The sequence below is a fragment of the Drosophila sechellia genome, chromosome 3L (genome assembly GCF_004382195.2).
Source record: "Drosophila sechellia strain sech25 chromosome 3L, ASM438219v1, whole genome shotgun sequence".
Lineage (NCBI taxonomy): Eukaryota > Metazoa > Arthropoda > Insecta > Diptera > Drosophilidae > Drosophila > Drosophila sechellia.
Genome location: NC_045951.1, coordinates 582123 through 608340, shown reverse-complemented (window position 1 = coordinate 608340; position 26218 = coordinate 582123). Strand labels below are relative to the sequence as shown.

At 42.5% G+C, this 26218-nt stretch overlaps 2 protein-coding genes across 3 annotated transcripts in view; one reads left to right on the top strand and one right to left on the bottom strand.

Moving 5' to 3' along the window:
• LOC6610186 overlaps positions 1 to 26218 on the top strand; it is a 104726-nt gene that overhangs the window by 2835 nt on the left and 75673 nt on the right. For both annotated transcript variants that reach the window (XM_032719311.1, XM_002034758.2), the window contains exon 2: positions 22452 to 22545. The gene's annotated coding sequence lies outside the window, so the exon portion shown is untranslated. The remainder of the gene's footprint in view (positions 1 to 22451; positions 22546 to 26218) is intronic.
• On the bottom strand, positions 8485 to 25045 carry LOC6610188. Its single transcript, XM_002034760.2, has 2 exons — positions 24872 to 25045; positions 8485 to 9209 (listed from the first exon to the last, which is right to left on the bottom strand). The coding sequence occupies exon 2, from the start codon at positions 9191 to 9193 to the stop codon at positions 8555 to 8557; it is 639 nt and encodes a 212-aa protein (XP_002034796.2). The 5' UTR covers positions 9194 to 9209; positions 24872 to 25045; the 3' UTR covers positions 8485 to 8554.

The following is a 26218-nucleotide window of genomic DNA, read 5'->3' as shown; positions in this document are numbered from 1 at the left end:
CTCATTTCTGATGCTTACCCATGCACACCCTTCTCGGAATTCATCCCCTGCATTTTGAAGGTGTTATACTGTTATACACTGACTGTTATACTGATGTTCACCACCCGACTTTAAATTTCCACCCGATACAAGCGATGTTAGTCTTCATTCTTCCTCGCCAGTTTAATTACAGCATTCCCAATCATTGATTCACTTGCTTCGCTGAGCAACTTTTACAGATGAGATCATCTCATCTGGAATTCCCCACCCCAAACCCCTTTTAATTAACAGTTTCGTATATATGCTCGAATTCATTCCGCAACGTTCCCCGCGCAAAACAGACTTTTCCACAAAGAAATTGCACAATTTATGGCGGAAATCTTTCAGAGAGCTCTTCATTTGATTATCCCTAAGTGAGCTCACTTTGCTTTCGGATTTCGCAAGCGCCTGTCGAAGTTCCGTAAACATTTCATCTCCAAAGAACTGGAGTTCTCTTGTATATTGTTGTTTGTTCCACTTATTCCGCCAATATGGATTGACCTCCTTTTGATTTGTTTACAGCCAGCGGAAAATGAAGGGTTAAAGGAGGAGGGTCAAGGGGGAGGTGCCGTTGATGGCTGTGTTTTCTGGAAGGTGTAAAATGAAAAGCGAATCGTTTACCTGGTAATTTTTGTTATTTTTTGCTTTAGCTGTTGCCTTGGTTTGGTTTTTCACATTGAGAAATAGTTTCTTGTGGCCACGTAAATAGATTTTGAAGGCATGCTTTGGGGGAATTCAATCGCAAACCTAAACTATATGTTGTATTCCGCACCTGTTTGATTTTGTTTTGATTGGATTCGATAAATGAATGTGCATCTGATCGACGTGAATCATCTGAATCAGCAGGGGCTATTCACTTTGTTGATCAGCTTGAGGTGAGAATTTACCCCTGTCCCGCAACTTTTCCTTTTTTCTGTATTTTCTGCGTCCAAATATTGACCTCCCTCCGTCGTCTTCTCCCTTCTCCTATTAATTTTCCCGAATAAATCTTTACCTCTAACGATGTCCGCATTGTTTGCAGCTCATTAATTTTCCAAAGGTTTTTCTCTCAATTTTACCCGGCTCTTTGGTTTTTTATCTGCATTTCCGCATCGAGTTTGTGTTTTTCTCCTCAGCTTCTTTTGACGCACACGAACATGCAACTGTTTGTTGCATGTTTTTTCTGGAAGGGGCGGGGGCGGGTGGGAAAGGAACGCCCACAAATTATGTCAAACTATCTGTAAACGAAAATCTCATTTGGCCACTGTGTCAGCTGCTGAAGTCAATCCACCAGCCAGTCGCTAATTAATTTCCATTTTTTCCAGCGGCGAACGAAGATCTTTGTATTATTCGGAAGGCTAATTTGTTGGTATCAGCTTTGATTATTTTGCGTTTGAAATTAACCTTGAATTCGGTAGACAAACACACCAAATTAATTCAGCAAATTCATTGGGAACCGGTTCGCATGTTGTTGTTTAAATAGTTTCGCATTTTTCAGCGTTTCTCGATGGAGAATAAGAAGAGGTGTGTCTCGGGGTGGTGACTTATTTACCAAGTGGTTTAGGATCTCTACAACTTCAAGTCATTAAGCTATAAAACGATTATAAAGTGGAATTTCAGACTAAAAACTTGGTATTCAAATCTTTTAATAAGTTCAAGAGTCTGTATTTAGGAATGATTTGCGGGTTCAAAACGTCTTTAGAAGCATTTATAAGTGAGAGATACAAATGACCACCTTATAATTGAGGTGATTACCTTTAGAGGAATGCTACAGTCGCAAAAGTATCTGCAATGTACGCGAAGCATTCTGAATTGGTGCCAAGTCCAGATCAACAATTTGGAGTCTAGCTATTTTCGGTATTTCCCTTGCATCTCGCTGATTCTTGAATTAGGCACGGCCGCTAAGATGCTGGGATGCATCCGCCAGATGAAGATACATTTCAAAGGCGCGCTGCAACTGCGCTGCGTAGCTATAAATACGAACCGAAGCCATTCCATCATGACTAGAAAACAACTCTATGAATAGACCGCATGAAGGAAGAAGCGCCTCGAAATGATGAAGAGCGCGAGGAATTTTTATTATCAGCTTTGGAAGTGGCAGAGTAACTTGTAGATCTTTCTTCTCCGCCAGATTTAATTGTGCACTCTTGTGCCGTCTTCTCCGCTTCGCTTCTTCGATTCTCCGACTTTAATGAAGCACAGTGCGATAAGCGAAGAGTTGATGGCGGGGGTTCTCCAGGGGAATGGGATTTGGTGTTATAAATAGTGCTCGAAACATGTGCGACATGCAATGGAAACACTAGCGAATTGTCGGGGGTCGATCTTCCTTTGCCCTGTTGCCATTCTCCAAGTCAAGGATTTGATTTACAGCAATTTCCCTTTTTGACAGCACGGAATTTTCATCATGTCGGCGGAGGGGAGTGATCAAGGAGCCGGGGGGGAAGGGTCTGTAAGAATTGCTGTCAAAGTTCTCAGCTGGAATGCATGTGATGGGGCCTGAAATTAAACCAAATTGTGTGTGGATGGAATGGAATCACCATAATCGGGGATCGTAGCGCAAAGTTCAATGTGAGATGGTGATTTATGGTTAGGCTAAAATCGGGAAGAGTTTTATAGTTTTAATAAAAGATAGAGATTTCGGAAGATGCTGCTTGGAAAATAAAATCTTGTAATGAGTGGTAAACGGAAAATGCACCTCAGGTCCGCCATACCACTTATCGTTTCGTAATGGTCTATGTTCGCTTTGTATTTATGATCATTTTAACGCCTTCGAATATATGGGTATCAATGAAATAGCTCTTAGAGTGATTGACTGACCAAATGTTTACATCCAAATGCACTTTCTGCCGGTGCTCTTAATTACCCGGGGAACAATTAATAACCCCTGAAACCTGTGAACCGAAACCGACGCCAAACACCGCGGGCAACAAATGAGCAGAGAAAACCGCTCGGAAAGGCCGCCACCAAATGAGAAAAGTAAAAGTCCCACACTGACCTTTGCAAGAGGAAGAAAATGTGGTCGGAAAATTTCCGAAATTCCCACACACAAGCACACAGGCTTTTGAGCACACCCGAAGATCTCTTTGATTTTGCATTTTTTGCTGGCTGTCAACTGAAGAATTTTCGTTTATTTTCTTAGAGCGGCTCAAGCGAAAGTCGTTGCTAGTCGACGGTCGGTTTTCCTTGCTACCATTTTCAGTTTTTGTGATTTAATGCGCGGCTTTTCCACTCCACTCCACTCCGCCCCGCCTCGTCCATCATCTCTCTCCTCTCGCGATTTTACCGTGGACCAGCGGAGATCCCGATTTGCATATCGCAATGCCTGATCGGCCATGGCAAATAAAAATTTATGCAATTAAGCAAATCGGATGGCGGATAACGAAATGAACCAGCGATCCTTTGCCTTTGCCTGCTCCCCAAACGGGTGCCAGCCACCTCCTTCGATCTGATCCGATCCTCCCCAGCTCACACTCCCATTTCCTCCCACCCAGTTTTGACTTTCCTTTCTCCCCCTCATGTGTGGAGAGGGTGCTCATCGGAAATCGCGCTTGTTGAGCGTTCGATAAATGTGCTACAGTTTGGAGATGGTCGCGTGACACGAAGAGAACAAATGGGTATATTTCAAGCTATTGAATGTAAATATAAATTGGTGATATTATAATATGATACCCATAATATGATATGATAACCTGCTTTATGTTATAAGCTGCTCTAAACTGCCCACCCACCTCTAACTAATCGCATTAGTCGGACCCTCTTCACCGTTAACCGCTTTGGACCCGCCGCCGGATTTCAGGAAGGCGTTACGCTTCGTCGGCCGATAGTCATCGCAAGGAGATCGCTAGGCTCATAAATTAAATTGGCGAGCTCTTTAGTTTTGCCTTCCGAGGCATTTGTCATGTGTGTGCAGGAGTGTGTGTAGATTGGAATGGCCACGCCCACACACCCACACACCAACACAGCCACACACATGAGCAGTCACGGTAGTGGGTACTGCGTACTGGGAAAGGTAACACGGTGTCCATCAATTCTTCACTTCACTTTCATTTGAATTTCTGCAGGAGACTTAATTTTGGTTGGAGCCGCACTTGGTGGGTGTTTCTCTTACTGGGGCACATTGTGGAGTGGATTTATTTATACTTTTATTTTGGGGCTTGTTAATTTGCCTGCGCGGCCATGTGAAAGTTTGCTGCATGCCGCAAATTGCACAGACGTGCGAATGTGGCTCTAGGAAGGGGTGTCTATCCGAGCTGCCTTGGCCGTCTGGTCACCTGTCCCTCGGTTCCACGTTCATATTTCATGGCGCTCGAGGAGCCCCAGGGCAGGACAATGAGTCTTCGGTCCATTCGCAGTCCATAAATCCACCAAATGAGGCAGTCCATCTTGTTTTGGTCAAGAGCCGTGCTTTTGGCCTAGCTGGGATAGTGCTAAGCCGAGATAATGGCCAGCTTTCAGTGCTTGTCTGGTTCGATTTGGCTGAAAAGTAAATTGAAAATTGCTGATGGGCCGTAATGGGAGCGACGAGAAACGAGAAGATTGGTTGAGTGGGAGGGCTAGGAAAGGTCTTTTAAGTCTATTACAGAATGTAGAATGAAGTGTAGTTACTGGCTAATTTAGCGATCTCTAGACTCATTTCAATTAGCCGCCTGAAAAGTAGTTTCCACTCGACTAAGCAAATGTTTTGTTTCGTAAGAGAGTTAGGACTCTGGGATAGCTAATAAAATTTGTTTTATGACTATTAAATAACAAGTTGCCTAGTTTGCAACCTTTTTGGACTTTATCAAAATGTTTGCTCATAATTTTCCCCAAGTAACCCAAGGCGGGCATAACTCTCCCCATGGGTCCGGTCCCAAGGCCCAACCCAACTGAAACCGAAGCAGTAAACCTCCACTTAACCTCCATTTCCCATTCCCATTCGCAGACCCCACAGAAACATGAGCATAAATTGAGATTTTGCTAAGCATTTGCCAAACTTATTAGGACTGACAAATGTTGACAATTGACGAATTGACACGCGGGGCGATCGGAAGGCAGGGGCATGAAATCCGTCAGAGGCTCGACAAGCGGTTTTGGCCCGGTCTTGTCGCTTGTTTTCCCTCCCTCCCTCCATGCGGTTTTCCTCCCCGCCGGCAAATTGGTTTGGCTGCCATTTCGGTGACATTAATTTACAGTTGGCCAATTGCGATGAAGAAAAAAGAGAACAGCGCCAAAACTCATTAAGGAAACACTCTGGCGATAAGCAAGGGAACCTACAAAACCAGAAAAAAAAGAACCAAGAAAAGAACTTACGAAGCTGAAAGGCGGCGCACAATTTATCACCGATTTTTGGCAGTTTTCGTTTGTTAGCTCAGAAATTACTTGGGCCAGTAAACAAAAAGAAACTACTTCGCATGTAATGCGATCTGCGAATCTCAGCCCAGGGATCAAATGCAACAATCAGATGCGATCATAAATTAGCAGGGAAATAATGATTTTACTGGTCCCATGCAAGAAAAGAAAGTTAAACGGAAAACAGGGGAAGTATTCAAACTGGTGCTTAACATACTCTTTTGGTTTCGAGTTGCTGATTTGTGACTTTAAAATTATATGTGTTAGTACTATTTTATTAAATTCGAAACAATATTTTTAAAGCGCCTATTTTGGATGCCACTTTTAAAGGGAAAATCTGCAATTGTTGAAAAGTGGCATGCCATTCATTTAGGTTAGCTCTTTCGTTTAAAAACATTCAAAAACAGAGGGAAGATAAGTCTTCTCCGCACGCACACTCGTACAAAAGCGGACATTATGCAATGATCCTCTGACCACTTTTTTCTTTTTTTTTTTTTTTTTCTGCATTTTTCTGACCACCGAGGGAAATGAGGTGAATGCCTTCTTAGCAGGCGACAAGCAAAACAAAAACCAACACACTGAGAAACTGAGGAATTGAGAAACTGAGAAGAGGAAGAGGAAGCGGCAGCCCAAAGTCCATAAGCCAAGCGAAATCGATATTTTTCAGGGACGCACCCCCCACCACACCCCCTGCTGAAAGCCCCCTAACTCCTCCCATTTACTTGCATTCGTATGCTCTTTCCTTCGTTTTCTTCTTGTTCATGTGCACTTAAAAAAAATAATTAAATTACATATAAATAATAAAAAAATAGATAAAATACTCATACATACTTCTATGGATAATAAATAGTTGAAAAATATTTAAGATCACAGCAACATCAATTTTATTCGTAAGCAGAAAGTGAATAATACACTTGATCGCTTAAGTTCGAGTTATCATTGCGTTTATTTCTATCTTTCTGTGTATTCCTTGCTGTTTTCTTCGATGTGGTTTTAACAATTTCGTGCTCATTCAGAGAGGGTGACGTTTAGAAGGGGAGGTAATGGGCGGCTGAGGGAGGGGCAGGAGCAGTCCAGGGTATGACTAGTTTCGAACTGGGTGGTGACTCACCCACAGAACATTCGCCCCAACTCGCAGTTCTCGTTGCACTCGTATCTGAGTATTTGTATCTGCACTTGAGTGTGTGGTGGAGCTGTGTTAGTTCGTATCTTGTGGTTTCGGTGGTGCCGCCTTTGCCGCTGACACACGTGAAGCCACATCAATCCATCAGCCGACTTTTGCACTTAAACGTGTCGCATTGGCTTGTCCCATTCTCCGGTATTCTTCGATATTCTTGAAGAGCGGACGAAATCTAAGTGGTAGTTATTTGTAATTATTGGAATTATAGCTATTCCATTGTGAGTATTTGTAGTTGAAAACATAAAAAATAATTATTTTAATATTTCCGACACTTAGGCACTTAGGGAAAGAAAGAGCACTAAATAGTTTACAGCACTTTTGCCCCATTTGAATTCCTCTTAAAAATCACTGGCATCCACTTATGCACTTCAGCAGCAGTCCACGTTTACTTTCACATTGGCAGGCTGTCCCCATCGCGATTCTCGACGCGCAAGAACATAAACCTGCTGCAAGTTATCGCCCCATCTCTCACTCGTTCTTGGACTTTCCTCTTTCCCCAAACCGATTCGGAGTCCGAGTCCAGAGCTATCAGCGCGGAGTACTGTGTGCTCCTCCCCTGGGGCGATACTCAATTACCTGCACTTGTCACAGAATCCAGATGGCTTAGCCGGGATAATGACGATCACTTAGCACATGATCCATTCCATATAGTTAGTGACTGAAGAGCGCGGCGTCATTGCGCGCAACCTGTGATTAGCGGCTAAGGCATAAATTCTGGGCTTTATCTCGTAGATTGCGTAACGGTTTCTTTGAGGCTTTCCCAGATTTTCCCAGCTTTTTCAGCTTGAGAGTGTGAGCCATAAATGGCAAGCACTAATTGCGTGGCCGCTGTCATAAAACGTGGAAACGTTGAAAGAGCGCAGGGGCGGGAGCGCATTATCGTTAAAACAAATGTTCGTTTTTTTTTTTTTTTTATCTCCGGGCCAATGCAAATATATAGGTACCCGAATGGAGGGAAAGCCAATCGATCCATCGATCGGTCGTTCATCGAAATCATCGGTCAGGCCCTTAGCCTGGGGCCACCACTTGTTTCTGAAATTTTGGGAAAGCATCGGTTGCATAAGTAGGACACCAGGGCGGGGTCCTCGAATGGGGATTTTGGGTTACCGAGGCAGAGGGGAAAACAGAACGATAAGGAAGCGATTTACGTGGGGAACTTTTGCTTTTTTGTTCGTGGTAACACATAGCTGACCTCTTTAAAGTGCTGTGTATCGGGTGGAAATAACAAATTCTCCATTCAAAATGTCACAAAAATGTCACACGAACGAGTGGCGCCTTCTCTTCGTCGAAATGTGTGAACATATGTGCTCTTTGCCACGCCCCCTGATCGCTACTCCGCCCACCGATCTCGCCCAGAGAATGCAATTAAATTCTCCAAGAGTTGGAAGTTGCCTCAATGTGCAGTGGTTTCGATTTGGTCTTTGCTTTTGGCCTCGTTTTAGGTGTGGATACATTGTGTGAGGATGAGGATTCGGGGAAACGAGTTGAGGTGGCGAATTCCTAGGGGAAATCAGGTTTATTTATAGGCTGTATTGGGTCGCTGGAGTTATTTAGTCGATTAAGAAAATATTTTGAGAAGAATACCTAATCCGTCAAGATAAAGTACCATTCTTCTAGAGGAATTTTGTAAGAATATTATAAATCTTCCTTTTTAATTTTTAAAAATAATCTCTTATTTCTTTCTTTACAGGTGAGTTGAATATAAAAGATCTTTGATGGAATAATATGACGTAAGCAAAAATCGATAACTATTTCCCAAACGACCCCCGCCGATTTCCCGGTCAGTGAAATGATTTCTCTATGCAGATGGGAGCGCAGGCGGATTGGAGAGCATTTAATTATGCACACGTAGGCCGGATATGGACAAAGTAATCCGTATGCTAATCATATGCAGTCTTGATCCATCTACGGAGTGTAGGAAGCATTACCTAACCAAATTGCTTTGGATCTATTCCAATTTTTTCAAAGGTTAGCTCGGAAGTTGGTCAAGAAATATATCCACCAACCATTTAAGCATTCTTTAATCAGAAAAATCGCACTTAATTTAGTTCAGGGATATAAACAAGTTGGTTTATATTTCGTCACTTTTTTGGTGGATCTCTTGAGGTGTGGTGGTATGCGATGAGGATCGGGGGGCAGACGTAGGCTTCGGCGATGCAGTGCCATCATGGCCAGATCCTTGTACTGTTGTTTTCGCTCCCCGTCCATTTGATTCCACAGGTCACTGGCCACTTTCTGGAGTCTCCCGAGGTCCTTGAGTCCCAGCCTTCGATTGACCGGCTGTTGTTCTGGCTGAAAGCCGGTTAGCTCTCTCTCCTGTGCGAGTAATAGTTGGTAATAGCCATCGTACATCTCCCGCACGAAATTCTGGAAGGCAGAGGTTTCCGCCTGCTGTACCGCCATTCGGATTTCCAGGTGCCTCAAAGTGCTGGGCGAAAAAGTCACATGGCGCCGTGTAGATGGAATCACAAATCGGGGAGCTCGTCGTTCGCTTTGCAGACTTAAATGGGTCACCAGGCTCAGACGACTTGTGTAATCGCTCAGGAAAACTTTGTCCTCCGATCGTTTAGGTGGGTCAGTAAGGGAGTCCAGTACTCGCCAAAGGTTTTTCCAGTAGTTCCGCATTTTTAACTCAGGGACAGGATGCGAGGACCAGCATGGCCTGCTCAGTTTTCGCCCCCCTCCCATTCATTTGCCAGGAAATCTGAAAATACAGACATATTTTACTTGTGCAGTCACATATAAAATTCATCATAAATATGGCGTAAAAATAACCAGCACAGCGAGTATAAAACTTTAAAATAAAAATACAATTTATTGTCTACAACTCTATTACGTATGCGATAATGGATTCTGTGCAGAATCTGAAAATCATACCTGAAAATCAAGGTCTTTCGAGATCAGTAAAAATGTTTTCATGTTTAAAGGTGGGCTGCAACATTCTTTACACAAGTTTCAAATTCCACAAACCGATCTCGACTATTTATCAAACAGAAAATACCTACAAAAAGTAATCCCCTGAATCAAATTAATTAGAGATCATTAAGGTTGTTTCGCTCTCCTTCTAAGGGGGCGTGTCAGGGGCAGTTATGAAATCGCCTCGGATCGTTTATCATAGTCGGTGGGTCATTCCCAAAGGGTTTGGATGAGGTGTGTTCCGTGGGTAGTTCGTTGACCCACTGAGCCACACCGACAGACCAAACCCAGACGGAACAGTTCTGCTTCTTGCCGACGATAGACCCTCTAATTTCCATCCCTGGAACATTTTTTTTATTTTAACTGTCTGTGCGGATCATTTTGAATTGACAGCAGCTCGTTTTGCTTCCTTGTTTGCCAATTGCATTGGCAAACGACTGGCAAGCATTTGCATCGGTGGGGGCTCATTGGAGGAGAGGAGGATAGGCAGACACTCACTCAATCATGCATTCATTCAGTCAGTCGCTCATTCAATCATTCGCCCCCTCCCGCGCTGCCATTCAAATTTTGTAACTGTTTTGTCTGCCAATTTGACATTTCTGCCAGCTCCCCTGCGATTTTTCAAGCCCGAAAACTCCGAAATCCCCGAAACCCCTTTGAGCCTCTTTTGTAGGTGTGTTTTTGCCGGCTTGTTTTCCTGTGCGTGGTTTGCTCCCCCCACCCCCTTTTTTTGCCCGAAATACGTTGTCATGTCTTTGGGTTAAATGCAATAAATTTGCTAATGCAATTTAATATGATTTTTCGAGTGGAGTTTGTTTTGGGGATTGAGCGGCATTGGGGATTGAGGGCACTCCCTGAATTTAATTGGAACCCTGGGAACCTATCTGCGAACACAGCGCATGATGTCAGAACTTTGAATTTGTCGTGTTCAATCCAAAGAGAAGCGAATTGAAAAAAGAGAGCAATTTCGAAAATAACCAAATGGAAGGAAACATTTTTGATATGTTGACAGCTCACAATTCCGCGTAATTAAAGCAAACGAGGGGGAATGAAAGGGATTATCGCAACCCGCATATATACATAAGTGTATGTTGTGTGGAAGCTTGAAGTACAGTTCTCAAAACACATTGCATGCCGTCGGATAAGAAACGGGTGCGTTCTTATGTACATAGGAATTGCTCAAAAGATTAATGAGGAATTTATCAGAGACGTTCAAAGAAACTGGTTCCACAGGATGATGACTAATTGGATTATACTGTTGAATGTACAAGAAGTGAGTGTTTTGGGTTCATAAAAGTTAGCATACACTGCTATGTGTAACTTTAGTTATCTTTTGTTTATTTCACGCTAGAAATGAATTTATTTATAAGCGTAATTATTTGGGGAGTTCCCGACCCTATTTAAACTCAAGCAAATCACTTCTCATATTAACAAACAATGCTGATAAAATTAATGCATTTTTGTGCAATGCTCCCTGGTTCCCATAACTGCTTCACAACCCCACCCACACCGGCCACTCCCCGCCCACTTTTCCAACTCCCCTTTTGAGGCCGTATTATGCGTGCTGTGTTGTTGGTAACATCCAAGCAACACAAGGAAGAAACTGCAAACCAATCCAGGCCACACCCTCGATTTCCCCGCCTCTTTTGCTGCCTAGCCAACTGACATAATTCCCAAGGAAAATGTTAAGTGCATTGAAAACAACAGCCGTTATGTTTCAATTAGGCACAAACCAGTTGGCAATAATAGCAAAAAGACAGCGAAAACTATATAAAATTAAAGTTTAAGAAGCAGCCAAAACAAATTCATTATAAAAACTAAACACGAGCCGCCAGCAACAACAACATTGTTGGCAAACAACAATGTGCATATCGTGGAACATTAAATAAAAAAAAGAAGGAAAATAGCGAGTAGAAAACTCCACGCAATGCCGCTTTTCCTGCTTCCCATGGCCCCAAAAACAAAACTTGGCCAGCGAAGAAAATTGTTTTTCATATAAATTAATTTCCTTTTGGCGGCCAGCAGCTATGGGAAAAATGCCAGGATGCAAATGCGAGGGAAGCGGCGGAAGGTGGGCAAATCGAGTGAGCCTTTAACCTTAAGCTGCAGGCTTTGCACTGTCCGTTTTTGGGAAATTCGTTGATGGGGAAAAACCCACGTGGAGTTCGCTACTTTAATGGAGACATCAAGCGGTGGCTTCACTCTTGGGTTTTTTGTGCACATTTAGTTTATTTTCCGTGGCGCCTCAATTGCTTTTAATGGTCACTTGTGGCGCTCCTCCACTCATAGAGTCGTCCCCCAAAATCCCCTGTACAACCGCCCCCGTCAATGACCACTGCACTTTCCGTTTTTTAACTGTCACAACTCTGTTAAATTTTTATTTATGTTTGAACACCCCATAAGGGGTCCGTCTGTCTGCGATTCTGGCTCTTCTCATGGCACGCACGCCCCCGCTTTTCCCGCACTTTTTCTCCGACACTCGACACGCCACTAAATGTTGCACTCCAATATTGCCATTGAAGCATTAAGTGGCATTTAAAAATCTATATTCATATATACATCTATAAAATTCTACTAACAAGATATACATTTGCTGGTATAAAGGCAATCCATTCACTGTTGTTGAAATGGATTTAATGCAAGAGAATCGCGCATCCAATTTCCTCCATAAAACACACAAAACTTACTCAGTTGCAGGTTAAGACTACCAACTCAATCAATATTCGATATTCAATATGAAACTCATGGGTTCCACTCAGGGTCGTTCCGCTTTGGCTGTCCAATGCTCTTGGCACGCAATTAGCATTTAAAATAGAAATATTTTCCTATGCTATGAGGTCTTGCTCAACTCGGTTGGTTGTCATTTGAATATTTCATTACCAAAGTCAAGCTCCATGATATCGAAGTACCATGATTTTAATGAACTTGGCTTTGAGTCGTTTGAGTTTTTATGAGTGCTTTAAAACAAGAAGAGAATGAGTAAAAATATTTTAAATATAGAAATTACTGCCTTTGCCTTTAGTTTATTGTACTCATATGTTGTTCCTCAATTTTTAAAACAATCTAAATATTTAACGTTTCAAAGAGCAAATCTAGAGACCCTGCTTTTCAGGATCGTTGAATTTGCAGGGAACTTTCGCGTTTCGAGTTCTGGTGTATAATTGAATTTTGTGGAACTCTGTTCACACCCAGAACGAAATCGGTTTCTCCTTCTGCCCCTCTGTCGATGGCAACCTGTAACCTGTTCCCAAGCGAACCAAGCCCATTCATCAACCCGACTGAGTTTTCTCCTCCTCATCCGTCTCCTCCCGTAACGCATTTAACTCGTACCTGTCTGCCCACAAGTTCAGTCCAACACTCCACTATTCACTTGACTCAACTGGCCGGCACGCACTTCCCGATCGCAGATATGAAAACCGAAAAATAAGAGCCCCAGAGATAATAAACCGACTTTCCAATTGACCCAGTTAACACCACCATACCGGCTTACCCAATCCGCTGCGAAATGGAGCGCGAAAGGGTTCGGGCCTTATAAATGTGGGAGCCCATGGGCATTATAAATAATCTGTGGCTTACAATTAATTAGAGAAACACGTAAGACAAATGAATTTTGAGAAGTTTATCGTGCACCCATCGCGGAGATCGAGCGAAAAAGATTCGTTGCATCATTAGCACTTCCAGTTTGTGGCTTAAAGTTTGATTTCATTTTGGGAGCACGAAATCTTTCCCTGAATAAATTATGTGAGCTAACTGATAAGTGTCTGGGGAACGTAGAAATAATTATAATTATACATTTATAAGAAAGAAAATCCGCTATAAATAGTTGAACTGGTATAAATATATTTGAATAAACTTCAGCATATCTTGAAGTATCAACATCAGGCAGCTTAATTATATGCCAACAGTTTCAGATCGTTTTCTCAACACCAAATGGAGTCATTCGATTTTCGTATCAGGCTGCACCTCAAATTGATTTTCAAAATTAAGTAATTAAAGTTCTGCCATGGTCACACCTCCTACTCCGCGTTTATCGATCAAAAATCGAGTTCTAATTGAATGCGGAGGGTGTTTGCATTCTGCCACTCCCACTTTCGTTCCATTTTATGGAACAGTTAGGAAAACAGAGATGATAAGTGCAATCGCACTGCACTTGAAATACACTGCACTCATAATGGCGGCGAGGAAAACAGAAAAGGAAAATCGTATCCATGACTGCATTTACCCGCCCAAAACAGCTGACTAATGGTGCAGGAAGAATCGGGGGAGAATGAGGTGGAAAAACACGCCCCCCATATTAAAGCGTGTAATTAGTTTTGAGTAGATATCTATCCCCCCAGGCGAGAAGAAGGCAGTTGGGTCACATCAATGATTGTGGATGGAGTAGAACGGGGAAAGGGGATCAAGTTCAAGTAAGTCGCCAGTTGGTTCTAAACTCGTCTTTCAGAAGTCTTTTCCATTTACCATGACAATAAATGGCGAGAATTTTCCATGTTTATCCCTCAAGCAACGGCCGTTGAAATGGGCAAAGGGAAAACCATTCATGTTTTATTCAAGTTGCTCCAAGCAAGTGCATGCAAAGCCAAAATCAATAAAAATTAGTCGACACTCTCTGACAATGCATTTCACTTGCCAAGGAGGCGGGCAGAGACTTTTGCCAGCTGTCAGTACATGACATTGATATAAAAAGGAGAAGGGACGGGACCAATGACTCTGGCTTTGCTTTAATGCATTTTCCAGGAAGGAATACACCAATCAGCAAGCCAGGCGTCATATGAAACCATTAAAGTTTTCTCATGCGCAGGAAAACTTACGAGCAGTGGTGATGGGCATCCTGTATGCATATTCAAACAAAATTGATTAAACAACCCTGGCTAACACTTCCTTTCTCCCAAGTTTTGTTTATTAGAAATGAAACGATGAATAGAAAGTTGTTTTTTATTTGTCACTAAGACTTAAAAACAGTTTTATTTCCATAGCTAAATGAGTGGCAAAGTGGCCTAGGAAATTAGCTGAGTTCAAAATGTCTTATTGATTGGATTGTCTATCGCTTGCGATAATCTGCAGCCATGTTAATCATTTGTCAGTGCTTTCTGACGGTCTGAGGCTCTGCCATCGAAACAATCAGTTAAATTAATTAAAATTGCCTTACAGTAGCGGCTGCAACTTCAGCAATCACAAACAGCAACTAGCAGCGGCCGCCGCATCACGTCATGTCGCTTAAAAACGTCATTAACATCAACATTAACCTAACCCTCAAACAACGGCGGACTTTTCACCTTGGAGTTTGAGCCCCAGACGGAGACTGCAATTTTCCAAACGAGACAGAAATCAACTCATTAAAGCCGCCCGTCCGCAGAGAGAGTCCAATGCAATGCAATGGAATGGAAATGAAAACGAAAACGCCAGACTCGCGGAAAAGAGCAGGTGGGAGTTGCAGGTTGGAATCGGAATCGGAGGAGTTGATGGCGAACGAGTCGGGGCCAAAAATCAATGCGGGTGTTTGCTCTGTCTCCTCTAAGGCAACATTCACTTGTCGCCGGCGTGGAAACAGAAGCAACATGCGATGTGGCAAGTTGCAAGTTGCAAGGGGAGGATGTAGTGGGCGGTCTGGCGATGGCTACTGTCACTGGTCTGCTGGACAGCGGTCGTCTCCTTGTCTTGTCCGCCTTGGAAAGACAAATGTGAGATTTGCATTTCTTTCGCCGAGCGAAATGAAATTTATGTCATGTAATTTCGCAGTCAAAAGAAAACCCACACACATCAGCCTTTGGCGCCAGTTTATGAAAAGTGTTACCAAGTGCACAAAAATAATAACAAACGCCACTGTTACACTTTGAAAGAGTGTGACCTTTCTAAATAGCATTGTGTTCCCTTATGAATATGCGTTTTCAATGAAATGTCAATATTATAATCAATATAACTCACCCTATTAAGACCACCTGTATAGGTAAGAAGAAAAAGTTAATTAATCAATAAATAACGGAACAGATTTGGGGTAATTGAAAAGTGAAGAAAGCCAGGAGAAAACCTCGTACTTCAAGCTCTTTGCGTACGCACAATTTGACTTACTTTTGCAGCATATTTTTGTCGCACGTTTTTTTCTGCCAGCTGATCTTCTTGGTGATTCTCTAATTTTCACCTGCTGTCTTCTCATCTCCTCTTCTGGGGCCACAAATTTCACCCATCAGCCCAGAAACTCTTGACAAATTAATAAAACAACTTGTCAAGTGGCTTTCCGCACAGGAACGGAACCTGCGGCTACTCACTCATTTTTTGGTGGTGCAGTTTGGCGGTGGTTTTTGCATTTTAGTTGGTTCGGTGGTTGCTGGTTGGTGGTGATCTTTTGCAAATTGCATTCTTAATGGAGACTGTCGAGTCCCGGGGCCAAAAAGCAAGATGCAAATGACTTGGGCAGTGCCAATTGCAGCGGTGGATTTGGGGAACGGCATTTGGAGAGTTGTTTGCTCAGCCCCATGTCACATTTTGTTAATTTGCATTGGGAGGGAAAATTAAGCACGGAATGTGTTTTCTTTAACAAAGAGGGAATAACTTTTATATGGAATGCAAAATGTACAATTAATTTGAATTTCACCGATTTTCTATTAAAAACTTCCAAACGCTTTCCACCGCATCATCATACAATTTAGTTTTACTTCTACAAGTGTCATTAAGTGCAATTTGAAATACTTTCAATCGAATGCCGCCTTCGCATGCCAAACGGTTTGTTGTTCAATTTCGCTGCGGTTGTCTGATTTATGACTATTTAATTACCATTGGAAGGCAATGAAACAAAAACCAAAAATGCAAAATTAACAATGCAAATTGCACGAAGAGCGAAAAAAGACACTGTCTGAGGCGCCACCTAGCGGCTGGTGGCAGGTCGTTGAACGTTGGAAAAACGCCAATAAAAGGGGTTTAATTTTTTCCGTAATTATAAAAGGTCTTTCCAAACACGCTGTCGTCGCTTGTGCCTTACAAATGTGTTAAATTTTCGCTCACATTCGTATTTGCAGTATTTATGGGCGCGCCACGCCCACTCCTGCGGCCAGACACAAGTGCTGCTAATTAAAATTCAACGTCTGCCCACCACCACCACCTTTACCACCTTTAACCGGCTAATTTTAGGGGGTAAGAAACACACAAACATCAGTCGCATCGAAAAATAATAACAGTAACAAGGCTGCAAAACAAAAGCCGCTGCCGCCGGATTCTTTTTCGTCTTTTCGTTTTTAAAACTTGGCTCAAACACGCGATGGCCGCGAATTTCGGAGAATGAAATGTACAGAGAGGAGGATACCCTTCTCGGAGACAGACGTTTGTTGTAGAATAATAAGAGTCATGAGTTTTTTACTTTAAAGATAAAACAAAATCATTAAAGCAATAGTTTGACTTAATACAAACCTTTTGTAAGATCTTACAAAACTTACAAACCCATTTAACCATAAACAAAACCTAAAGCTAACCCTGTTCTGCAGTGTAAAGTTCATATAGTTTGCATGTCAGAGATCCATAAAAAGGAGAGTTCACGAACGAAACCTTAATTCTAAGAGAGGGGGGTCTTTGCTCAACATTGACATTCAGGAAGGACATACACACGTGAGCAGAGCCTTGAATGGAAGTGGAGGAGTATTTTTGTATATTTGTGCAGCTGTTGTGCGGAAAGAAGTTTTCTGCGGGGGAGGGACCTATTGTACATCCACCTGACCCAAATATAATTCATTTAAAGCGATTTCACCGTCCTAATCACGTGAACTCCATCTCAAGTTCAGGCCGCGACTCAAAAGGTAACCTTAACCCCCATGATTAACCGTTGAGAGTTACACTTTCGGCCATTGGTTTCACCCAATGTGAAAGTGGCGAGTGCGATATGGAAAAGCACACACAATGCCAACTCCCAGTTCGAGTATCTAGTATCTGCTAGATGCATTTATGAAATGCACTTTTCGGGGGCTCGTGGTTTCTTTCTTTTAATATTTCGGCGGGCACGTACACACAGAGAGCTTCGAATTGCGTTTGCTTTTCCCAGCCTTGAGATCAGACAATGAGATCTGCTGGGGAGAGGAGTGGTCGGGGGATTTTGTAAGACACCTGAGGCGGCGACGTCGGCGGCCGTTGCATGTCATTTTCTGACGCTATCTCAATAATTCATACGCAATTGTATTGAACAATAAATTAATCACACGAACGAGCCGAAACAAACGACGGCAGTCGAGGCAAACAAAACAGCGCACACAGACACACATGACTCTTTTGGCTTCCAGCTCTTGAGTCCCGGGACTCCGTGATAAACGTCATAAGCCAAGAGCTGCTAAGTGAGTCGCCAGGAGATGGGTTCGTGACACGCGGCGGGTTAAAAATTAGAGGCAAGCTTAACATTAACAGTAAGTGTCACCTTTAAAACGAGTCAAATACCAAGTATCCTATGTGATCCATTTAAAGTAAGAAGTTGGGAGTTAGCTGATATTCCATTTTAACTCACGTTGCCATCACTCGACCAAAAACGGTTGCACAGATGCACATTTGGAAAAATGCATAAATATTTATACCAAACACGATCCGCCAGAAATGTCGGTGGAAATTAAAAGAGCAATTTTCCAATTGAATAAAGACGACGAAAAATGGTTTGCGAGGAGCAGCTAGGAGCTAAGAGTTAGGAGCTGGCGAGGTGGCCGCCAAAGGAAGCAAAGATCAAACAAAGATCGAACGTGTTTTGGGTGCAAAAGTCAATTAATCATTAGAGGAAAACAAACCGAAGCAACAAAAGCCGATTCCATGTTGCATGTCTCTCGGTTTTGATGAGGCACAGGAAGTCCAATGTTTGTTCGCCGAAGTAAAAGTCCCGAGCTGTGACAATGGCAAAGTTTTAGTTTGTGCAATTAACGAACATTTTCCAGATGCCGGGGACACGCTTTGGATACGGCATTTCCAGCTCCAGCTGCGACTCCTGTGATCCTCGCCAGATTCCAACAAGTATTCCAATTTTTCAGTTTGGGCCTCGGCGTCCATGTCGCTCGTAGTGATCTTGTTTCTGCGTACTTTTGGTTTGCAGTGTATTGATGCCTTTTTAATTGCTGTGCGCAAAGTCGCTTTGTTTCTTTTTCCCCGTCTTTATGAGCCACTATACATATCTAGGGTGCCCCCGCCTATCAAGTCACACATATGCATACATAGGTACAGTGAGTATTCACACTGTGTGTATGACTTGGTTCAGTTGAGGCAGTCACTCAGTTAGTCTGTCAAACGAGCGGCCACTCATATCGGCATGTTTTTTATATGCGAGGACTTTACATAATCGAAACCAGGCGACCTAAAAATAAAGGAGAAACTTGATATTGAGCAATGCTCGTTGGCCAATTAAAAGCAAATTGGGGCAATATAAAAAATCATAAGATTGGGCTCGTCGTGTATAGCAGGGCTACTGGCGAACAGTCTGATTTGTATTATGTGCCTTACCACATAAAGCACTTTAAATACCATCCTATTAATCTGTCAAAAGGGTGTAATTATTAAAACCATTAATGCTAAATATGGAAGTTACTTTTTAAGCTATCTTAAACTAGGGTTCCCATCTCGACATTATCTTCCACTCAGCCACAACTGTCATTAAGTTGTCACTCTATAGATCTATCTATCTTATCTCCTGAAGAAAGATCTCTCCAATAAATGATGCCAGTTGAAGATCGCTGTGATTTCATTAACCCCGAACCAAAAGCAGTCACAACAAAGTCAATTGAGACCACCTGAAGATCACCAGTCCGCGGTGGACCTTTCACACTTCCAATCGCAATGGAAATGGAAAACGAAAGTGAACCAAACCAAAATGGATACAAATCGAGACTCTAATTGTTGGATTGTCTTCCTCGGTTTATGGCTTGTCACAGCTTGACGCGGGTTTAATTGAGTTAAAATGGAGCTGTAAACATATCAATTATCCAGCCGACCTGCCGCTGCCCGAGGCATTCGTTTTGGCCCAATTATCGCAAGTCGGACACCAAACTACCATAAATACATACATATGTGCACATGTGTCTCTTACGCACGCTAGATATTACTAATTAATTGCCCACTCTTCCCCGATTTTCCTTACTGCTGCTTACTCTCGTTTCCTCTGCTCATTTGCTGCAACTGCAACTGAAGTTGCAAGTTGCGAGTTGCAACTGCAATGGCAAAAGTTAGTTTCGAAGATTTATCGGCAGGCGGTTCGCGGCAGCGCCATCTCTTTCCCTCATTACGCCGATTCTCACTTTTTCTTTCTTCGGTGAGCTCCCAACATGTGCCTGGCATTTTATCAAAATCGAATCTGTGGCATTTCATTCCAGTCTTCCAGCCCACACATCCCCAACAAGTTGGGGACAATTTTGCTGGATATAGAGGGTATATCGACTATTTAAACAGTGTTGTATCAGATCGCATATGACGCGATTCTTTAAGGTTGTCATTTCTCTTGACTTTTTAACTATAATTAAAATTTTTTGAATTTTTTCCCAGTAATTTATTTAGCAGAGTGTAGGAAAGTGGGCTTAGATTTGATTTTATTCGACTGCTTTCGTCGTGTGCTTCCACTTTCGAGCTGCAGTAGCAGAGCTTGTCGTGGTTTTGCTGCCACTGAGAAGAGCCGTCTTCTCTGTTGGAAGTCGCGTCATAGCTGAGGAAAAGCATTTTATCTATGAGTTGTCAATGCTCAACTGCCAGGCATTGTTTTTACTGCCTTGTCTTTCGGTTTTGCTGCCTTCGCCTTGCCGGCTCCGAAAGTGAATCTCAAATATTTCTTGATGGCTATCTCGGCTGGAAAAGCGCCAAGGATGGTGTCTCGTTTGGGGCATGTGGATGAACGTACATAGATGTGGGGATGGTGGCACCCATGTTCGATGCACGTCAACAGAATTTGCGAACAAGGTCATGGGAGTCGGTCAAATGGGGGGTGATGGTTGGGAGGGGTCTGTCCATAACACATATCGTCGGCATCTCGCGGCTCATTTGGAGGAGATTTTCCGTGGCTGCGCAAGAGTTTTGTTTTGCCAACGCATTTCACTTTCTATTGCATTTCGAATGCTTTTCTCCCTGTCACTCTTCCTCTTTCGCTTTCGTTTGAGTTTCGTTAATGAACTCAAGAGGGTTTCTTTCGGCTTAAATCTCCATCGAGCTCGTTCTTTTTAAGATCTCTTTTTTTCCGACGAGAGTTCTGTGAAAGCTCTTGATGCCAGTTTTTTATTCATTTTCGTGCTTTGTTTTTGTTGTGGCAGCCGAAAATGTTGCATTTGTGTCTCACCTGACAGAATTTCCGTGTGTTCCGCATCTGAGTTTTGCACTTTAGGATTGAATTTCAGTTGGCCGGCAAAAAAGAAGCGAAACAAACAAAAGAGTTATGGAAGTGTTGGGTAAGGTGTTTTTATATGAAACGGGTTCTACAATTACTCGCAAGAATGTGTATAAAACTGAATGGAAACCCTGGGAGTACAGTTGCGCATAAGATCATTTAACAATTGATATATATAGTATATGAAAAACTTGACTACTGCAAAATGTTGAATAATAGTATGCAGTGTTATGAAACCATCTAATGTTGAGCTTCTATCGCATCTGGCATATGTCAGATAGTTTTAGGAGCCACAAGAAAATTTCCCACTAAACCAAAAACAGGGCTTTGAATTTCCATCTCGGTCGGTGGGCCTCTCCCTCCGAAGCCCCCGGAAAAACCGCCCAACTCTGAGACCTACTGGGAAAGGGATCCAATTATCGCCTGGAGACGTTGTCGTCGTCGTCATTTCTGGCTTTGTTGGTCTTGTCGACCGCTGACGATCGGCGTTTGTGCCCATTTCCGACTTTAACAGCTTGACCACAGATGCACCCTGCTGCCCCCTTTCCCAGCCTGTTTTTTTCTATCTTTTTTGTTTATTGTTTGTTAAAGTAAAACGACGTTCGGTTTTTTTTTTTGTTTTGTGATTTTGGTTCGTGCAAATTTCGCCGATTTCGCAGTTATTTGCTGCCGCTGCTGCTTTTTACAAATTGCCTGTAAATGATATTTTCACAACTCGCATCGATTGACTGGCTGACTGACCCCCCGCTTCCCGGAAAGTGAGAGAGTTCGTTGGGGTTAATGCGACCAATAAATTGTTGTTGCCGATATTTCGGTTGTTGCTGCTCGATGCTCGATGCTTTATGAGCCACATTTTGGCTCTCTTTCCCACTCTCGAGATGCAATTTTGCAACGGCAAATGACGGGAAATATTGAAATTTCGCAGCGTAAAATTGTTTTCAATTTAATCGACATTGTTAAATTTTTCATGTCCAGCTCGTCGGCGAGTTGGGGTTTCCTCTCGTTTTCCGTTTGTGCAATTTGAGTGCAAATATAATTAATGATAATGAATTGTTATGCGAGACGCCCTCGGTCAAATCTGCACCGAAAACAGCGAAACAAAAAAAAAAAAATGTCGTGCAGCAGTCGGAGTTTGTGGGAGTTTGTTGGCAAGTATCTGACTTTTTGTTTCGTTGCATTCGGTGCAGCAGATTTATCACTGGAGACAGCTCCGAGGTTGCGGCGTTGTCTGGCGAAAGGTTGCCGTAAAAATGTTTGAGTAATATTAGAAAAAAAGTTAAGATTCAAGTTGGGAATACCCTTCTAATGGAATCTTATAAAAAAAAGAGTCCTTAAAGGAATATCACGGTGTTTGGATCTCTTTTGAAAATATAGAAACTACTTCAAAAATGCCAGGTATTCTTCCGCTTATACAAACTATGACATGTAATTCGTGGTTAGTTTCTTGAAGTAGGGTATCCAAATGTCGCCTAGCAAATATTGGTGGGTAAAAGTTGATGCTTGGTGCCTCAGTTTCTGCGTTTGACTTTCCATTATGCAATGTCTGTGCCAAGTGCTAATATCAAAAACATTGGTAAACAATTTCCAATTTTCTATCTGGTTGTTGTTGTGATTAGTCAAACTCCGTTTCCGCTCCATTCACAACATTTTCACAGCAATTCGCTTGTTTGTTTTAACACGCGTTTACTTATCATCTCCTTTATCTCGTTTCAGGCGAAAGTGAATTGAATGGCATCGAATGGATGGGATGGATATGTGTATGAATTTGGACTTTCGCACAATTTGCGCGCTTTTCACACTCGATTATGTGAGTAATTGTCTGGTAATTAACTTTGCGATGGCTTTTGGGGAAAAAAAAATAATAGATGTGTTTATTAGCGTTTTCATCCGTATCTCTCAATCTGTGCTTCGCACACTTTGCCTGGCGTAATGGGTTAATTAAGAGAGATCATTGCGCAGTGAAGTGGAAGCTACTAGCAAGTAGGCCAAATTCAAGTTCAAGGCAACACGGCGTAGGCGCATTACTGAAAGTATAGCCTTTATATTCCTTAGCAACAGTTATTAGTTATCCTATATAACTGCTCTGGCTAATTAGCTTCTCTAAACCACTTTAAGGTGATTTTAAATTTATGTTTTATGTCTTTCTTGAACCACTTAACCCACTAATTTGCTAGCATATTGCAGGCTGATCGGCCAGATTGGGGGTGTGACTGTGGGTTATTTACTGCTTCGCCACCTGTCATCCGTCGAAAGAGTTACCGCCTGTTCGTTTGGTGGGTCAGTGGTCACAAGAAACCACTTCGCCTGGCGAAAGGCGTGGTCAAATCGGGACTAGTTTTCCCAAATCCATTTTTTGCTGTCTGGAGCTTTGATAGCTTTTCTGGCTGCATTTGTGTAATGTGCCGGGGACCCCAAAAACGATCGCAGAACACGAGGAAAACGTGTTCGAACCGCAAAAACAGACAAAACACAAAACATTTATCATATGCTCAGGAATGTAGACAAGTGTTGGTGGGGTCAGAGGGGGAAAAGGGGGGAATGGGGTGTGGGGCGTTGAAAGAAGTTGGGGAACGTGGGGAAAGGGGAGGTGGCGGCTGAAGTCAAAATGTTTATGGCTTGTAGACATATTGTTGCTAGCGACAACTTAAAAACAGCAAACAGTCGAACGCCACTGAAGTATATTTTATAGTAAACTGTAGAATTATTTGCTGGTAGATTGGAAGGCAGGGTATTTGGCTGTCTGCGTGCTTGAAAGGAGGCGATACAATGCTTGCATGTTAACCAAATTTGTCCCCACTTTCCGAGATACGATAACTTTCGTTGTTTCGTGGGCTCCTTTATTTTTTCATTGGTGGACCACTTCTCTAATTGCTCTTGCAACGAATGTCCAACCAAAGGGTAACCAGGCAGAAAGAGTTTCCTTTTGTTTTGGCCTGGCTGTGTGGGTCCTCTGTCCAGTGTCTTCATTCCGTAACCATGTTCCATATGTCGCACAACACTTGCAGTTCATTTTATTGGCAGTTCGTTTTTTTCTTGACCCTCCTTCTAGTGGAGGACTTTTGACATTTGGGGGGTCGTGGCAAAGGAACATATGTTAAGATTTTAGTCAAAAACGAATAAACAGCAATAAACAAAATAAGCCAGATTAATATGGAAATATATAGTGAAGAATGAAATGTTTATGGCCTGGTGAAAAACTATGGACAATAATTGTTGGCTACTGTGGGCCATAAAAGTGGGGAGAAAGAAGACTTGATAATATATGACCAAATGAAGAGGGAAAATAAAAGGAACTAAGTAAGAAAACGCGCATCGTAGAATCAAGACAGCTTATCAAGGAGAGAAAAAAGTGATTATCAAACAGAAACCGGTTTAGCTTAAAAAAGACTGTAGTTCAAAATGTGGCACCCAGATAAAACCCTTTTGTAACTAGATCAGTAACTACGATGGCTTCAGTTATCTTCCCCATCGTATCTCATGTATCACTGGGCGATAAAAGTTTGTCAAAGCCAGACACGACCACAACAAATTAAACAATTCATTGTCTCTGTTGCCACAAAAAAAGAGGAAAATATGACTTTGTGGGCAGACCGCCTTAATTTAAAGTAGGTTGCACTGGACCACATATTGTGATTGTTTCTGTGTTTTTGCGGTTGCATGACCGTTGCTCCAATGCCTTTGCCACGAAGTTGGTTTACAAGTCAATATGGTTATTGTTATTGTCGCCAGATTGCCAGCGATTTGGCCACTTGGCCAGCACTCACGTGTGCCAAAAGTGACGTCGTCTCACCTCTCCCTTCCCTTCTCTGTGCGCCTGCAGTTGACAATTCATTAGCTGTTTCTGCTGCAACAGCAGCTGTAGCAGTTGCAGCGGTGCTGCTGCAGCAACTGTCTTTGGCAACTGCCAACTTATGGCAGACTGCCTGCCTTTGGAGGAGACCGACCCCTCCAATCATGGCTTTTGGCCTGGTCAACTCGGCGTGAATGGCCAAATCGGTGGAAGACAGTGCCAACGCGATTCTTAGAAGAATTCGCAGATAAGTCGGTTGGCCTGCTGTTGGTTGTTCATATAAAATATAGCTGCGGCTGTTGCTGCCACGGCTGCAATATAGTATAAACAATATTTTAATTACGCTTTGGTCTGCGGAATGTCGATTTCCTCCGTCTGGGTCTCCTCGATTGTCCAACACTGTGCTCGACTTGGTGTCTGCGAGCGATTTCAGCTTTTGCAATTAGATGGACTGTTATAAAATTATTTAATTAATTTCTTTAAAAAATGTCAATGTAATGATTGCCGCCACTCTTATGTTTATTTTTAGTCAAAACTCCACATCTATTAAAGATTTTAAGTACAATCACTCTTACTCATGACTTCACACTCAAAACCAGCTGATGACTAAATTATGGCCAAGTACGCGGACTTTTATGACTTATTGTGACCAACTATACGATTTTCGAAGTCTTATCTCGACTGGGGCCCCAGATAGTGAGACTCGTATTAAATTGATTTAACTTTGGGCCACTCGAGTGTCGCGGAATTGCCTTATCAACTCTATCTAATCTTGGCGCACGAGTAAAGTTCATCGGGAAATCTGGGCAATCAAAATAATTGGTTTCGGAATTGTTGGCACTTGACTTGCTTAAGATGGTCACAGAGTTTTCCACCGTGTGAATAAATAGCGATTTAGTGAGTAGACATCCGGTTTGCGGGGATTCTCTGTTCTCATTTCATTCGTAATGGACCAAATGTTTAGCTGATAAAGAGCAAAACGGAAGTGAGTGGAGTTCAAAGTAAGTGAAAATGAAGTGTTAAGGTTGGGAACAAGAACAAAGAAAGTTTTGTTTTCGTTTTCAAGTAGTAATAGTTATTTGAGGAAATCAAGCTAGTGAGTTATCAATGTTTTTTTTTAATTGAAAAGAACGTTGCGTATTGTTATCAAAAGATTAGCAGTTTCAACAACATTTACAGATACTCCATTGAAAATCGAAAGTTTTGCTTACCCAAACAGATGCGATTGTAAGCAAACCGAAATAGATTCTATTGTCATCCCTCCCGGCATTTTATAGCGATGAACAATGAGCCCTCGGTAACTACGTGTCTGGCATGGACAATATGGAGGGACCTTCGATCTGGAAGACCCCTTGCACTGGAACCACTCCCCACAATCCGATCCACATGTGTGTTGACTTCATTTCGGTTTCGTTGGCTTATTTTTACGCAAATATTTGTCTATTTTTAGCCCTCCCTTTGGCTTCCCCTTTACTGCGGCTCCTCTTTGTGCTTATTAATGGCCTATGCTTTGGCTGCTTCTTCTGCTGTGGGGTCTCCGATCTCAGGGGTCTTGGATCTCGGATCTCCGAGGTCTGTGGGCATTGTGGCCAAACTTTATGTTCCACATGTTTTGGTCGGTCTTTTGACTTTGGCTTCGTTTCGCTTGAAGATCGGTTTTCTTTGGAACTTTTGTGCTATTACCGAATAT